Below are 16,550 nucleotides of genomic sequence, written 5' to 3' on the forward strand. Positions count from 1 at the left end.
AGACTGCGGCTGACCCATTGACATAGGAGACTGCGGCTGACCCATTGATATAGGAGAGTGCAGCTGACCCATTGATATAGGAGACTGCGGCTGACCCATTGATATAGGAGAGTGCAGCTGACCCATTGACATAGGAGACTGCGGCTGACCCATTGATATAGGAAGGTGCGGCTGACCCATTGATATAGGAGACTGCGGCTGACCCATTGATATAGGAGACTGCGGCTGACCCATTGACATAGGAGACTGCGGCTGACCCATTGATATAGGAGACTGCGGCTGACCCATTGATATAGGAGACTGCGGCTGACCCATTGATATAGGAGACTGCGGCTGACCCATTGACATAGGAGACTGCGGCTGACCCATTGATATAGGAGAGTGCAGCTGACCCATTGATATAGGAGACTGCGGCTGACCCATTGATATAGGAGACTGCGGCTGACCCATTGATATAGGAAGGTGCGAGTGACATGTTCAGTAGTTGGTCAGGTTTTTTTTTTACCTCAGGAGTGTGTAAAAATTGCAAAAATGGTTCTTGTGTCTGTTTTATTTTTTGACTGACAAATACTGAGGTAAATAATCTGACCAAATACTCAAAGTGTGAACGTGGCCTTATTGGAATTGCTGTTTTTTGTTTATTTTTTGTTTTTTACACCTCAAATTCTTTTTGGATACTTCTAAAATGGCGGCCATTAAAAAAATATTACAAAAATAATGTATGTATGGCCATGTCGATGAAAAAAATAAGAAATTATGTCTCTTTCTAGGCTTAGAAAAAATAAAATGATTTAATGGGGGTCTGTATGTTCCCTAAGAGATGTGCCTGGGGGTATACAGCGAGCACAGCTCATATACACTAGTCAGGGCTCCAAAAATGGGGTCAGACAGCCCTGCCCTCATGATTAGAGGATGTTTTCTACTATTACACAATGATCTCCATCTTGGATGTGCAGTGACATTGCAGTGCTGCCACCTACAGGCACAACACTGGAGTGACTACTGACAGGCCCTTCACGAATCACTAGGCCTGGTTACTATGTACACCGTCTCCATGGCGACCGTCTAGCAACCCGGAAGTGCTGCAGTGAATTCTCGCGCGAGAATCTGTTGCCAGGAGACCTTGTTACTTTGTATCCGAGGGGAAGAAACAAGGATCAAAATGGTGAGTGGTGACTGCAGAGCCCCTCTGTGTACATGGGGGGGCTTATTATTTTTTTTTACACCCCCCAAAAGGCTAATAATGTACAAATTAGTGGAAACACATCTGTCCAGGAAAGCTGGGTGATAACCCATATACTGATAGGTGGGACAGGTTGTCACCCAGCTTTCCCAGGATCAGATAATGTATATAGGCACAGTCTTCATAGTTGTGCAGACATGGTCGCCTTCAGTAACCCTCGCCTAGCATGGTAATGAAGTTTCGGGGGTCAGAAGGGACTATTCCCTTTTTGATTGACACCGGCATCACAGAGGTTAAAGGGAATCTGTCACCAGGTTTTTGCCACCTAATCTAAGAGCAGCATAATGTAGGGACAGAGATCCTGATTCCAGCGATGTGTCACTTACTGGACTGCCTAGTGTAGTTTTGATAAAATCACAGTTTAATCAGCAGTAGATTATCATTAGAGGACTACTTTACGTGCTGCAGGTAGTCCAGCATATTCATGAGCTCTGTATAGCTGCAGCAAAGAAAGAGACAGAGACCCTGATTCCAGCGATGTGTCACTTACTGGGCTGCCTTTTGTTGTTTTGATAAAATCACTGATTAATCAGCAGTAGATTATCATTAGAGGACTACGTGACATGCTGCAGGTAGTCCAGCATATTCATGAGCTCTTCTGTATAACTGCTAGATCTGCAGCAAACAAAAAAAGAGACAAAGACCCTAATTCCAGCGATGTGTCACTTACTGAGCTGCTCAGTGTAGTTTTGATATAAATTATTGTTTAATCAGCAGGAGATTATCATTACAGGACTACTTGGTGTGCTGCAGGTAGTCCAGCATATTCAGCAGCTCTTTTTAATTGCTAGATCTGCAGCAGAGAAAACATTGATGTTATCAAAATGACAGCAAACAGCTCAGTAAGTGACACGTCGCTGGAATCAGGGTCTCTGCCCTTACATTATGCTGCTCTCAGATGGGGGAGCAAAAACTTGGTGACAAGTTCCCTTTAAACTGCTGTGACCTAAATTATCTCAGAAGATACATTTCGGTTCATCTCCATATGTTCCCATGTCGGAAACTAAAACCTGGGAAGACTGGGCGCCAGGGTCCCTCTGAATGCCCGGGTTTGCTTGGTGCTGCCATCATATGTATTTGGGGGTCTCAAATACTCTCTCCCTCCATACTTGTCTGTACCCTTTATCTCTTTTATGTATACCCCTTTTCATATGTAAAGCGCCATGGAATAAATAGCGCTATAATAATACATTTTTTTTATTATTATATTATTATTATTAATAATAATAATAATAATAATAATAAATAAATACAAGGATATTGATAGCAAATCCTCAGGTAAGGTTATCCATGTCAGATAGTTGGGGGTCTGACGGCCTGCACCCCCACTGATCAGCTGTTAGCAGTGCCGTATGAAAACCATGAGCAGCATGGCGCTTGTTAGTCGCAACCGCCTGGCATTTCCGATCCGCTCCCATTCATCCCATAGGTGTCAATCTTTCAGGAAGAAAGCGGCCATGTTTTTTTAAAACTCACCGAACCGCTACAACAATATATCGCTAGTTATGATCGCCACCTGATGTCAGACGTTTTGGATACTCCCATAGAAGTGAATGGCGAGAGTTCCTGTTCTGTGACTGTATCTATCAGGCATCTTTGGATATGTCGTCTTAGATGGAACAACCCTTTAAATGTAAAATAGTGATGGAGTCTGTCCAGATAGGTCTGTAGACTGTGCGTGACTTCTGTTTTGCAGCCGCCGAAAAAGAAAGCGTCACCAAAGAAAAAGTCCGCCAAGGGGAAGAAAAGCCCCGGGTTAGTAGATGGATTGGCCACGGAAGAAATGAGCAAAGAACAGGTAATCTATAGAAGGGGAATGTCTTGATTTTAGGGTTATTCATTTAATTGGAGGGGTGTTTAAGGGGGTTTATTACTACTTTGGTGTATGAAATTAAAAAAAAAAATCACTACAATCTCTCTGGACCAGCGCTGCTTTTCCCTGCGTGGTACTGTGTCCCCCGAAAGTCTCCTGGCATCAACATTCGTCGAGGAGGGAAGAAGCGTCACACTGATCGCTGCAGGCAATCGGGATCCACTGATCGGCTGCAGCGTTCACATTCAATCTGAACAGCAAGAAACATGGGAGCTGATAATTATTAGCTGCTGATTGGCTGCAGCCATTATATGTCCCCTCTTCCCTGTTGCCAAATATTGATGCCAGTAGACCAACAGGGGACACAGTACCTAGGGCAGAGGGGCGGTGACTGTCTAGTAGGTGAATAAAAAATTAAATATTTTTTATCATGGCCTGGGGGGGTTACTTTTTGTTGGGCCTGTGAAGGGTCAGGAGAATGTCACGGGTGGCCTGCCCGGTTTCGTGACCCCGAGGTGTCCACGGAAGGGATGGAGAGGATGATTGTCTCATGACACCACCTGCGGTACGCTGCCAGGGATTAGCCGCCGCTGCTGTCGCTGTCTTCCGGGGCGGATGGTTGTAGCAGCAAAGATGGTTCTGCTCCCCACAGGTAGCGTGGGCCCCGGGGAGGATGATGAGGGGAGTAGTAATGGCCGTTGGCGCCGAAGCCCTGGGCGACGGCAATAACAAGCAGACACAGTCTCTGCAGTTCCAGGTGTCTTTACTCACTGTTCCAGTGCTGTCCCAGAGTACTGGTCACCGCCGTAATGGGCCCCAGTCGATCTCGGATCCGTTGGAGGTTGGACCCGGTACAGTGGTTGGTGGGCCCTTCCTGCTTGCACCTGTAGACATGGATCCCCGTGGCCTGAAACTTCTTGGGGACCCCGGTTCTTGTAGAGTTAGCTCCTGTCCCGTATGCAGGTGCCGCGGGTCCATGGTGGGGCCTGACTTTATCACAACTTTGGACCCTATGGGGCACTGTGCTCCGGGATCTTTGCTGGCCAGAGGGACATGCAATCCCCCTGTCCTGCAGAGTCTGGTGATACCACTTGAAGCTAGTGCCACCCTAGGATTCTGCACCCTGTTCTGCGCCGGTCCCGGGGGAGCAATAAAGCTCTCCCCTCGGCGACCGTATTGACTCCTGCGTCCCACTAAAGCCACCGGTAAACCCGTCTGCTCTCTTTCTCCCCTGCTGGAGAACTCTCTAACTGTTGTGTGTGTGTATGTGATAGAGAGAAAGAAAAATAAATAAAAATCCGGTGCCCATAGGCTTCCATTGTACAAAAAAACGGACTCCGCCAGATCCGTCACCTTCCGTTTTTTTGCCGGTCCCAAAAAACGTTGCTTTGGATGTTCCTTCCGGCGGCCGCACTGACAAATTTTGCCGGATCCGTCGCACGCTGGATGAAACGCAAGGCCATGCGACACAATCCGGCGCTATTGCAAGTCTATAAGGAAAAAAACGGATCCGGCGCCGGATTGTGCCTGACGGCAAAAACCAGATGTGTGAAAGCGGCCTAAGTTATCCTGCATTTTGTATGATCTATGACATGTACGAGTGTAATAATAAATCTTTAATATGGTGTTTTTTCTTAGTTGGAGGAGCACATAGTGCGTCTACGGGAGGAGCTGGACCGAGAACGAGAGGAGAGAAACTACTTCCAGCTGGAACGAGACAAGATCCACACTTTCTGGGAGATCACGCGCCGGCAGCTGGAAGAGAAGAAGTCTGAACTCCGCAACAAGGACCGCGAGATGGAGGAGGCGGAGGAGAGGCATCAGGTGGAAATCAAGGTAAGAGAATACGTGCCTAAAGGATTCAATGGAGATGGTCAACAGTAGAGATGAGCGGACCCATGGAAGTTCGGGTACACCGGGTTCAGCTGGACGTTGCTGTAATGTTTCCCTTCTGGAGCGCGCTGCTCCTCTGCCTCTCAGCTTCCTGTTTGCCCGGGAGCGGTGTGTTCCTGAAGATGGACAGTTCTGACCGGAGGAATGGTTTCGCCACTGCTCAATACTGAGCACTCTCACATGCTTCTAGTAAAAGTAGTTTTGTCTCTGTAGCATAGGAAAAGCACAGGTCATTGAATCTGTCTGGATTCAGCGATCGGATCAACTTCAGAACGACACAAACCGCGTGCAAGCAACACGCACACCTTACCCAACGTTGCCGACAACTCTGAGACTGCAGTTCTTAAGTACAGAGGGGTTTTAATCTGATATATAAAGGTGTGTGTGTGTGTGTGTGTGTGTGTGTGTCCGCTAAAGGAATCCGCACTGTCGCATTTACAATCACAAATTTTGCACAGCCGCCTCATGTGACTCAGGGAACGTCATAGACTATGTTTCAACAGGAAAATTTAACCCCGTGCTTTACAGTTACTCTCCAAAAAACCTGCCTCTATTAAAGTGAATGGAGCTGCGAGCTACAGGCTATTAATAGGAGCTGTGATTGGTTGCTATAGGAATAAAGGACATTCATGGTATAAGAAGCTTATGTGTGAGGTAATAAGATGTCAGTGGGGAGACAGATAGAGAGAGAGTGATAGAAAGAGACAGAGGAAGACAGACAGACAGGGAAAGAGACAGAGACAGAGACAAAGAGACAGATATGAAAAAAAGCCAGACAGACACACACACGAGGAGAGAGACAGCGAGACAGATAGAGGCAGACAGAGACAGACGGGGAAAAAAGGCAGACAGACAGAGACAGACAGACAGAGAAAGAGACAAACAGATAGAGATAGACGGTGAAAAAAGGCAGACAGACAAAGACAGACAGACGGAGAAAGAGATAGACAGAGACAAACAGACAGACAGGGGAAAAAGATGGAAAGAGAGACAGGGAAAGAGAGAGACAGGGAAAGAGAGACATTGGAAGAGACAGGCAGAGAGAGACAGACAAAGACATACAGAGACAAACAGGGAATGAAACAGACATGGAAAGAGACAGATGGGGAAAGAGACAGACGGGGAAAGAGACAGACGGGGAAAGAGACAGACGGGGAAAGAGACAGACGGGGAAAGAGACAGACGGGGAAAGAGACAGACGGGGAAAGAGACAGACGGGGAAAGAGACAGACGGGGAAAGAGACAGACGGGGAAAGAGACAGACGGGGAAAGAGACAGACGGGGAAAGAGACAGACAGACAGACGGGGAAAGAGACAGACGGGGAAAGAGACAGACGGGGAAAGAGACAGACGGGGAAAGAGACAGATGGGGAAAGAGACAGACAGACAGACAGACAGACCCAGAGATAGAGAGAGACAGACAGAGACAGACATGGATAGAGACAGAGACAGACACGGATAGAGACAGAGACACACACGGATAGAGACACACGGATAGAGACACACGGATAGAGACACACTGATAGAGACACACTGATAGAGACACACTGATAGAGACACACTGATAGAGACACACTGATAGAGACTCACGGATAGAGACTCACGGCTACAGACTCACGGCTACAGACACACGGCTACAGACACACGGCTACAGACACACGGATACAGACACACGGCTACAGACACACGGCTACAGACACACGGCTACAGACACACGGCTACAGACACACGGCTACAGACACACGGCTACAGACACACGGCTACAGACACACGGCTACAGACACACGGCTACAGACACACGGCTACAGACACACGGCTACAGACACACGGCTACAGACACACGGCTACAGACACACGGCTACAGACTCACGGATACAGACTCACGGATACAGACTCACGGATACAGACACACAGACAGAGAGACAGGCAGACAGAGACTGGGAGATAGACAGAGAGACAGTTACTATCTATCCCGGGCAATGCCGGGTACTCCAGCTAGTAGAAGATAAATTGCAAAGTTGTTTGTTTTTGATGTTCATTAATACAGACTATCATTGTGGTTTGGGTCCTCTTCTGTCGCCATCTCGCTCACAGACGACACACTGCTTACGTTGCTGATGTCTGTGCCGGGTCTTGAGAAACAGCAGGGACAGAGAGTCCTTCTCCCGTAAGTCAGCATTTTCCAGGAAACTTCCCTGAGGCAGCGTTTAATCCTCGTCCAGCAAGCCAGCATGTCATTTATCATAATCCCCTTTTATCCCTCAGGACATTATTCTTTTGACCAAGCTCCTGCTAATAAATGAAAGGGAGTTTAATGTACCATAAAACATAAAAATGCCTAGTTCTATCATAACTTAATGGGTATGTATTGTACTCCAGAGCTGAATTCACAATTCTGCAGGAGCTAAAATCTAAACCTGCCACGTTCACTGCTAGCATAAGTGATTTGCATTCTGCTGTTCTAAGAATTTTAATCTCATATTAATATTAAATTCATTATAAGTAGCGTTATAGGAATTTTAATCTCATATTAATAGCTAGATATTATAAGTAATTGTAATTTTCTGTATTCATGTTTCTGATGTATGAAGGGGGGCAGTATGTTATTCCCCCCAGACTTTGTTTATATAGGCTTCTCCTGTCTGGACAATAGGGCAGAAGATAAAGATTTATTCAAGACCAAACAAAGTCTTATCTAGAACAGATAATGGTTACAAGTTCCTTATCTGGTGAGCTGGGAATTAAGGGATTTACATTTTAAGGATTGTTTGCAGTTGTCTCTTTCAATGTATGGCTATAAAAAGACAGATTTAATTTATAGAAAAACAGACACTCTCTCCTATTGATTCTGGAAGGTATTTTTGAGCGGTCTACTTATATATGAGAATAAAGTCTTCAACGAGAACAGATGTCTTCAGCCTCCTTGATTGATAAATAAGAAATTCTCCTGTCAAATACGCTCAGGGATATTTAAGTCACCAACTTGTTGACTGTTTCCACTGGTGATCTGCTCATCACTGGGTAGGGACAGAGAAGTGAGCATGATTCTGTACCCTGGACCCTTGTTGTCACTTGACCCTGATCTCTGTCTTTCTTCCCCCCCAATTCAGGTATACAAGCAGAAAGTAAAACATCTTCTATACGAGCACCAGAACAACATTTCAGAGCTGAAAGCGGAGGGCAGCGTCAGTATGAAGCTGGCCCAGAAGGAGCATCACACACACGAGAGCCTGCTACGCAAAGACATGCGGGGTCTGCGAGTGGACATCAAGGAGCAGGAGCTGGCCAGCGAGATGGTGGTGAAGAACATCAAGATGGTAAGAGAAATGGGGGAAGTAAGGGCTGCAGAAGTAATGGAAGTGTCTCACCTACTGTTATTAGGATTTATAGGCTGTATTCACTATAAAAAAAAGTCTGGTTAGGCTACAAATTATTAGGATTTATTGGCCCTAGTTAATATTGAAAATTTTAGGCCAGATTCCTAGTTACTGAGGTTTCTAGGCTGCACAGGCTATCACAAATGTATGGTTAGACTACAAATTGTTAGGTTTTTTTAGGCTGTATTCACTATTACAAATTTCAGGTCAGTTTACAGGTTATTAGGAGTTATAGGCTGTATTCACTTCTAGAAATCTCAGGTCAGGCTGCAAGTTATTAGTATTTATAGGCTGTATTCACTTTTCAAAATCTCAGGTCAGGCTACAAGATATTAGAATTTATAGGCTGTATTCACCATTAAAAATCCTAGGTCAGGCTACAAGTTATTAGGATATAAAGGCTGTATTCACCATTAAAAATCCTAGGTCAGGCTACAAGTTATTAGGATATATAGGCTGTATTCACTATTAAAAAATTCAGGTCAGTCTACAGGTTATTAGGAGTTATAGGCTGTATTCACTACTAGAAATATCAGGTCATGCTGGAAGATATTAGGATTTATAGGCTGTATTCACTATTAAAAAAATCTCAGGTCAGGCTACAAGTTACTAGTATTCATAGGCTGTATTCACCATTAAAAATCTCAGGTCATGCTGCAAGTTATTAGGATTTATAGGCTGTATTCACTACTAGAAATCTCAGGTTAGGATACAAGATATTAGGATTTATAGGCTGTATTCACCATTAGTCATCTCAGGTCAGGCTACACGTTATTTGGCTTTATAGGCTGTATCACTATTAAAAAATCTCAGGTCAGGCTGCAAGTTATTAGGATTTATAGGCTGTATTCACTACTAGAAATCTCAGGTTAGGCTACAAGTTATTAGGATTTATATGCTGTATTCACTATTAGACATCTCATGTCAGACTACAAGTTATTAGAATTTATTGGCTGTATTCACTATTAAAAATCTCATGTCATGCTGCAACGTATTAGAATTTATAGGTTGTAGTCACTATTAGAAATCTCAGGTTAGGCTACTAGTTATTAGGATTGATTGGCTGTATTCACCATTAAAAATCCTAGCTCAGGCTACAAGATATTAGGATTTATAGGCTGTATTCACTATCAGAAATCTCAGGTCAAGCTGCAAGAAATTAGGATTTATAGGCTGTAGTCACTATTAGACATGTCAGGTCAGGCTACATGCTATTTCGATTTATAGGCTGTATTCACTAATAGAAATCTCAGGTTAGGCTACAAGTTATTAGGATTTATAGGCTGTATTCGCCATTAGACATATCAGGTCAGACTACAAGTTAATAGGATTTATAGGCTGTATTCACTATTAAAAAGCTTAGGTCAGGCTGCAACGTATTAGAATTTATAGGCTGTAGTCACTATTAGAAATCTCAGGTTAGGCTGCAAGATATTAGGATTTATAGGCTCTATTCGCTATTAGAAATCTCAGGTCAGGCTACAAGTTATAAAGATTTATAGGCTATATTCACTAGTAGAAATCTCAGGCTAGGTTACAAGTTATTAGGATTTATAGGCTGTATTCACTGTTAAAAATCTCAGATCAGGCTACAATATATTAGCATTTCTAGGCTGTATTCACTAATAGGTCAGGCTACAAGTTATTAGGATTTATAGGCTGTATACACTATTAAAAATCTATGATTAGGCTACAAGATATTAGGATTTAAAGGCTGTATTCACTATTAGAAATCTCAGGTCAGGCTACATGTTATTAGGATTTATAGGCTGTATTCACTATTAGAAATCTCAGGTCAGGCTACATGTTATTAGGATTTATAGGCTGTATTCATTATTAAACATCTCAGGTTGCGCAACAAACTATTAGGATTTATAGGCTGTGTTCACTATTAAAAATCTCAGGTCAGGATACAAGTTATTAATGTTTTTTTTAATATATTTTTTTTCTTCTTAGAAACAAGATGAAGAGATCACACGCCTCAGGAATGATTTTGAGAGACAAGTAAAAGGTCAGCTTTGGTTATTATACTATGTGCTCTATATGTGGTAGATGTAAAGACTTCTTTACTAAGGTGCTAAACCTGCAGTCTCAGGTCAGCCTTTGGGGGGGAAGGGGACTTAGATTAGAAGCGCCACTCCAGCGGGGAAATAAACCTGGAGTGGTGCTTTAAATAAATTTTGCTTCTAAATGAGTCTTTACGTCTCCGATCCCACCTGCAGAAATTGAATTCAAATACGAGAAGAAGATGCAGGTTCTGCGAGATGAACTGGAGCTCCGTAGAAAGACAGAAATTCACGAGGTTGAGGAGCGGAAGAACGGACAGATCAACGCCCTGATGAAGAACCACGAGAAGGCCTTCAGCGACATCAAGAACTATTACAATGACATCACGCTCAACAACCTGGCTCTAATCAACTCACTTAAGGTACAAAAAGCAGGGACACCTCTATAGTATTGGGGATCACTAGATATTTATTAACAAATATAATCTGATAAATTGTCCATATAGATTTTTAATAAAAACCTGGTCACTTTGCCAGGATGGTGGCCTGGCAGGGACAAACTTGTGGATGCAAACCTGCTTGTATTCACCATTATTAACGCCAGGTTTTCTCGTTGTTGGGTGAGAGGTCAATCGGCCATGTTCGATTTCGCACTGTTGATTACTTTGCTTTCCTGGAGATAAGCCTTCAGCTGTGATGTTATCAAGGTTGGAAATTTTGGGGAAATCACAAATGGGATATCTCAGGGTCACAGAGACGGAGTTCAAATCGATCTGCGCAGATATAAATGAATCAGACAATGAGATGTGTTCACTGCTTGAGCAGAAGCCAGCTTCTGACCCGTGTATTAAAGAATCTTGTGATTATACAATACAACCTTAGACTTCGACCTTGGAGCAGGAACAAGGAGTCAACATCCCACATGATGTGAACCAACTGATTATGAATTCTCTCAGCATGTTATGAATACCTCTTTGTTCATTGTTCATTTTGGCTTCATTATCTTTGTTAACACCCTGCGGAATACACATCTTAGCTTCATATTATGAACCTTCTATGCAATTGTCATATAGACATATAGACATACAGATAATTATGCAACGACATCTACACTTTGATTATATACACACACAGATCATCTTATTACATCTGGGCAAACGACCTATTTCCCAGGCTTACCCTCACAATGTCTGTCTGTGACTTTCTCATTGGAGCACTTGACCGAATGAAGGCTCCTGTGTTTGGGAAAGACTGCCGAGATGGCTGTTGGTCGAAAAATCTGCTGACTGCCATAAAATGTGAATGGGGCACAGGCATGTATAAGGTGGAGATAGCAGTAGACCAAATGATCGACTCCTCTTGATTTCATACATTTCTGCTCTAATTTTACCTTGTAATAAAATGATTATAATAACCTTATATATGATCCACATTACAGGAGCAGATGGAGGAGATGCGGAAAAAGGAAGATCGGTTAGAGAAAGAGATGGCGGACCTCCAGCAACAAAACCGTCGCCTCGTTGATCCCCTGCAGAAGGCCCGCGACGAGGTGGCCGAACACCAGAGACTACTGACCAACTATGAGAAGGACAAGGCATCTCTGATCGTACGTTGTCAGGTTTCTTCTCCCGTCTTCTCACTAGGACACATCATTTCATGCTGGAAGCCCTCAGCCCTTACGTCCACATCCTCAGCAGATTAATATCTTTTCAATTGGCTCAACCGGGTTTTTTCCTTAAAGAAATTGGTACATGCGGTGCCCCGGTCATCTATCTTCTTCCTACGCAGTCTATGTTTAATGGCCTCCCAGGGTTTTCCATGTTACCATTATTTTTTGCAGTGCAGTGAAGCACAGTTATTATTACTGGATGTTAAAGCTACTTATATTTGCAGCACAGCAGGATACCAGATATCACATATATTACATCTCATCCCATTAAAGGGAACCAGTCCTCAGATTTTTGAGCTCTAAACCAAACCTAGCATCTTAAGCAGCGCCTTAAGAAGCACTTTACCCATTATAGACCCCACAAATACCTTTATAATATCTCCCACCATGCTAATCTTTGGGTCTGGTCCAATGGGCGTCTTATTTTGTGGCTCCTGTCCCTCCTTTTGGCGCCGTTCTCCTTTGATGATTGGACGTCATCCTCGTAGCCGGGCAAAATATCGCGCCTGCGCCGAGACCTTGCCGGCTCGAGCCCACGCGCTTAGCTTTGCCCTATTTTGGGCAGAGCCGAAAACAGTGCTGCCCCTGCGCGAGCCGACGAGTTCTCTGCGCGAGATTTTGCCCGGCGATGTGGATGACGAGCAGAGCATCGTATAACACTCTAGGTTAAGTGTCCAATACCACAGATGATTTATGGGGTAGGAAGGGAAGTATTGAAACAAGCTATAGCCACCCAGTATTAGTTAGGGGTGTACACAGTTATTATTTGGGAAGTGAATTGCGGCACGGTGGCTCAGTGGTTAGCATTGCAGTCTTGCAGCGCTGGGGTCCTGGGTTCAAATCCCACCAAGGACACCATCTGCAAGGAGTTTGTATGTTCTCCCCGTGTTTGCGTGGGTTTCCTCTGGGGTCTCCGGTTTCCTCCCACACTCCAAAGACATACAGATAGAGAATTTAGATTGTGAGCCCCAATGGGGACAGTGATGATGTCTATAAAGCGCTGTGGAATCAATAACGCTATATAAGTGAATAAATAATAATGATAATAATATATATATTATTATTATGTTGGAGTATATCCTGTATGTTGCATACATATTATATATTAAAGGTTATATAGTGATGGGGACACCAGCAAAATGCAAAACTGGTGAGGAAGGATAAGAGGAATTATCTGTGGCCACAACCACAAAACCATTCCCCTTTTTGCTTTTTGTCTTTCTTTTCCTATTAATTACACATGGTTGTAGTCACATAATCCAGTTCTTATCCTCTCATAAACCAGCTTCTGTCACTTTCCTGGTGGCAGCTCATATAGAAACGTTTGTAATCATTGTTTTTTTTTTCTCCCGGCAGAGCACGAAATCGCGTCTGAAATCAGCGGAGAAAGAACTAGAGGATCTGAAATGGGAGCATGAAGTATTAGTGCAAAGGTTCCAGAAGGTGAGTGTCAGCTCCTAAGCCAAAGAATGTGATGTGGCCTGCTGTACGCGGAGTCATAGTCTGTCATCACATGCTCAAGTAATTTATCCCTATTGAGTCATTGAGATATACTCGAGATCCTATATACTACCATTTTTTAAAGTGAATCTGTCAACAGATTTTTGCTATGTACTTGGAGAGCAGCATAACGTAGGGGCAGAGACCCTGAGTCAAGCAATGTGTCACTTATTGGGCTGCTTACTGCCATTTTGCTACAATCCCTGTTTTCTCTGCTGTAGATGTAGTAGTGCTCAGACTGCTCTGTATAACCCCGCCCACATCACTGATTGGCAGCTTCCTTTGTACACTGTAGATTGTCAACAAGTTGCCAGTCAGTGATAGGTTAATTTTTGTGACCCCCCACCCCTGACTGGTTTGCACGTGAGATCTAATCCTGCAGTGATAATAATCTCCTGCTAATAAAACACTGATTGTATTTAAACTACAGCACACAGACTAATAAGTGTCACATCCCTGGAATCAGGCTTTCTGCTTTTACATTATGATCCTCTGAGATTAAGTGGCAAAAAACAGTTGATAGTTGCCCTTTTAGGCATCACCTACTTAACTGTCCATGATAATTTCTGGAAAACCTCTCCTCCAGATCAAAACTCCAGGCCATACTGTTTAAATAGCTGAACCTTTTGCCAAAATAGTGGGGTTCGCCTGACTTCAATGCAGCATATAAAGGGACCTTTAGTGTTGTGGAAAGACCCTAAGGAAGGTGCCGCATGTAGAAGATCTAGCCCACAATGAAAGGGGGTAAACATAGCTTCTTTAACCTCTAAACCTTAGTATATATTTCTGTGAGCGCTCAGTTGTTGGATCCTTCTTGCTTCTTTGAGCGCTCAGCTGTTGGATCCTTCTTGCTTCTTTGAGCGCTCAGCTGTTGGATCCTTCTTGCTTCTTTGAGTGCTCAGCTGTTGGATCCTTCTTGCTTCTTTGAGCGCTCAGCTGTTGGATCCTTATTGCTTCTTTGAGCGCTCAGCTGTTGGATCCTTCTTGCTTCTTTGAGCGCTCAGCTGTTGGATCCTTCTTACTTCTTTGAGCGCTCAGCTGTTGGATCCTTCTTGCTTCTTTGAGCGCTCAGCTGTTGGATCCTTCTTGCTTCTTTGAGTGCTCAGCTGTTGGATCCTTCTTGCTTCTTTGAGCGCTCAGTTGTTGGATCCTTCTTGCTTCTTTGAGCACTCAGCTGTTGGATCCTTCTTGCTTCTTTGAGCGCTCAGCTGTTGGATCCTTCTTGCTTGTTTGAGCGCTCGGCTGTTGGATCCTTCTTGCTTGTTTGAGTGCTCAGCTGTTGGATCCTTCTTGCTTCTTTGAGCGCTCAGTTGTTGGATCCTTCTTGCTTCTTTGAGCGCTCAGCTGTTGGATCCTTCTTGCTTCTTTGAGCGCTCAGCTGTTGGATCCTTCTTGCTTCTTTGAGCGCTCAGCTGTTGGATCCTTCTTACTTCTTTGAGCGCTCAGCTGTTGGATCCTTCTTGCTTCTTTGAGCGCTCAGCTGTTGGATCCTTCTTGCTTCTTTGAGTGCTCAGCTGTTGGATCCTTCTTGCTTCTTTGAGCACTCAGCTGTTGGATCCTTCTTGCTTCTTTGAGCGCTCAGCTGTTGGATCCTTCTTGCTTGTTTGAGCGCTCGGCTGTTGGATCCTTCTTGCTTGTTTGAGTGCTCAGCTGTTGGATCCTTCTTGCTTCTTTGAGCGCTCAGTTGTTGGATCCTTCTTGCTTCTTTGAGCGCTCAGCTGTTGGATCCTTCTTGCTTCTTTGAGCGCTCAGCTGTTGGATCCTTCTTGCTTCTTTGAGTGCTCAGTTGTTGGATCCTTCTTGCTTCTTTGAGCGCTCAGTTGAATCCTTCTTGATCCGTAGATCCAGAGCGAGCGAGACGAGCTGTACAATAAATTCAAAGCCGCAATTCAAGAAGTTCAGCAGAAGAACGGCTTCAAGAACTTACTGCTGGAAAGAAAGTTACAGGCCCTGGGAGACACTCTTGAGAAGAAGGAGGCGCAACTCAACGAGGTGCTGGCCGCATCTAACCTGGACCCGGTCTCTCTGAGTACGGTGACTCGCAAGCTGGAGGTACGAGGCGCTCGGTCACTGTAGAGCAGACCTGTACGGCTTTTCTTACTTATAAAGTATTTTTCTTTTCTCGTTTTGCACAGGATGTGTTAGATACCAAGAATAATGCCATTAAGGATCTGCAGTATGAACTGGCCAGAGTCTGTAAGGTAAGGATCCATAGCACTGATATGAGGTCCACGGGGCAGGACATACTTCCTATAGCCCACTGACCGATACTTTGACAGACACGTGGCCAAAAACATTTATGCAACTTTTATTGGTCACCCATGACAGCACCCATGTATAGGACTTGTGGGGTGCTGTCATGGGTTCCGATAAACAATTACTTACCGGTAATGTGTTTTATCGGTCACCCATGACAGCACCCCACAAGTTCTATACACGGGTGCTGTCATGGGTTCCGAAAAAACACATTACCGGTAAGTAATTAAGTGTTTATCGGTCACCCATGAGAGCACCCCACGAGTCCTATACACATGTGCTGTCATGGGTTCCGAAAAAAACACATTACCGGTAAGTAATTAAGTGTTTATCGGTCACCCATGACAGCACCCCACGAGATCTATACACAGGTGCTGTCATGGGTTCCGAAAAAAAACACATGTAAGTAATTTAGTGTTTGTGCAATCTGCTGCTATGCGACTATATTAGAGCTGCGATTTTGCTGTCAAAGGGAAAAAAAAACAGATAAGTCACGTGTAAGTCATGGTCGCATGCATTGAAGTCTATGCAACGTTTGACGATAATGGGAAATATTAGCGATTCATAATGCAACACCGCAAACTAAATGCGGCCGTGTAGCCCTGCCGTTAATGAGCTCAATTGCATCCACTAGCACAGATTTGATCATATAGGTGACCCCATGTTAAATGAACCTGGTTAGATGGATCATATAAGTGTTAGCGGTGGAGAACAAGGGGTATCAAGTTCTTGGATGGAGAATTGACCTTGTGCGCAAAACAGCTCTTCATAAATATTGATGATAAATGTGGAT

General features: G+C 44.1%; 1 protein-coding gene across 1 annotated transcript in view; it reads left to right on the forward strand.

The window, feature by feature from the left end:
- The first annotated feature begins 1,093 nt into the window (after positions 1–1,093).
- The window catches only part of DRC4 (dynein regulatory complex subunit 4), a 31,894-nt gene continuing 16,437 nt past the window's right edge, over positions 1,094–16,550 (forward strand). The window contains exons 1-10 of the mRNA XM_075325990.1: positions 1,094–1,165; positions 2,940–3,041; positions 4,695–4,892; positions 8,060–8,266; positions 10,283–10,337; positions 10,549–10,754; positions 11,771–11,938; positions 13,358–13,444; positions 15,344–15,553; positions 15,637–15,702. Of these exons, the coding sequence (XP_075182105.1) occupies positions 1,163–1,165; positions 2,940–3,041; positions 4,695–4,892; positions 8,060–8,266; positions 10,283–10,337; positions 10,549–10,754; positions 11,771–11,938; positions 13,358–13,444; positions 15,344–15,553; positions 15,637–15,702 (1,302 nt within the window). The 5' untranslated portion in view covers positions 1,094–1,162. The remainder of the gene's footprint in view (positions 1,166–2,939; positions 3,042–4,694; positions 4,893–8,059; positions 8,267–10,282; positions 10,338–10,548; positions 10,755–11,770; positions 11,939–13,357; positions 13,445–15,343; positions 15,554–15,636; positions 15,703–16,550) is intronic.

The sequence above is a fragment of the Anomaloglossus baeobatrachus genome, chromosome 10, assembly GCF_048569485.1.
Source record: "Anomaloglossus baeobatrachus isolate aAnoBae1 chromosome 10, aAnoBae1.hap1, whole genome shotgun sequence".
Taxonomy (NCBI): Eukaryota; Metazoa; Chordata; class Amphibia; order Anura; family Aromobatidae; genus Anomaloglossus; species Anomaloglossus baeobatrachus.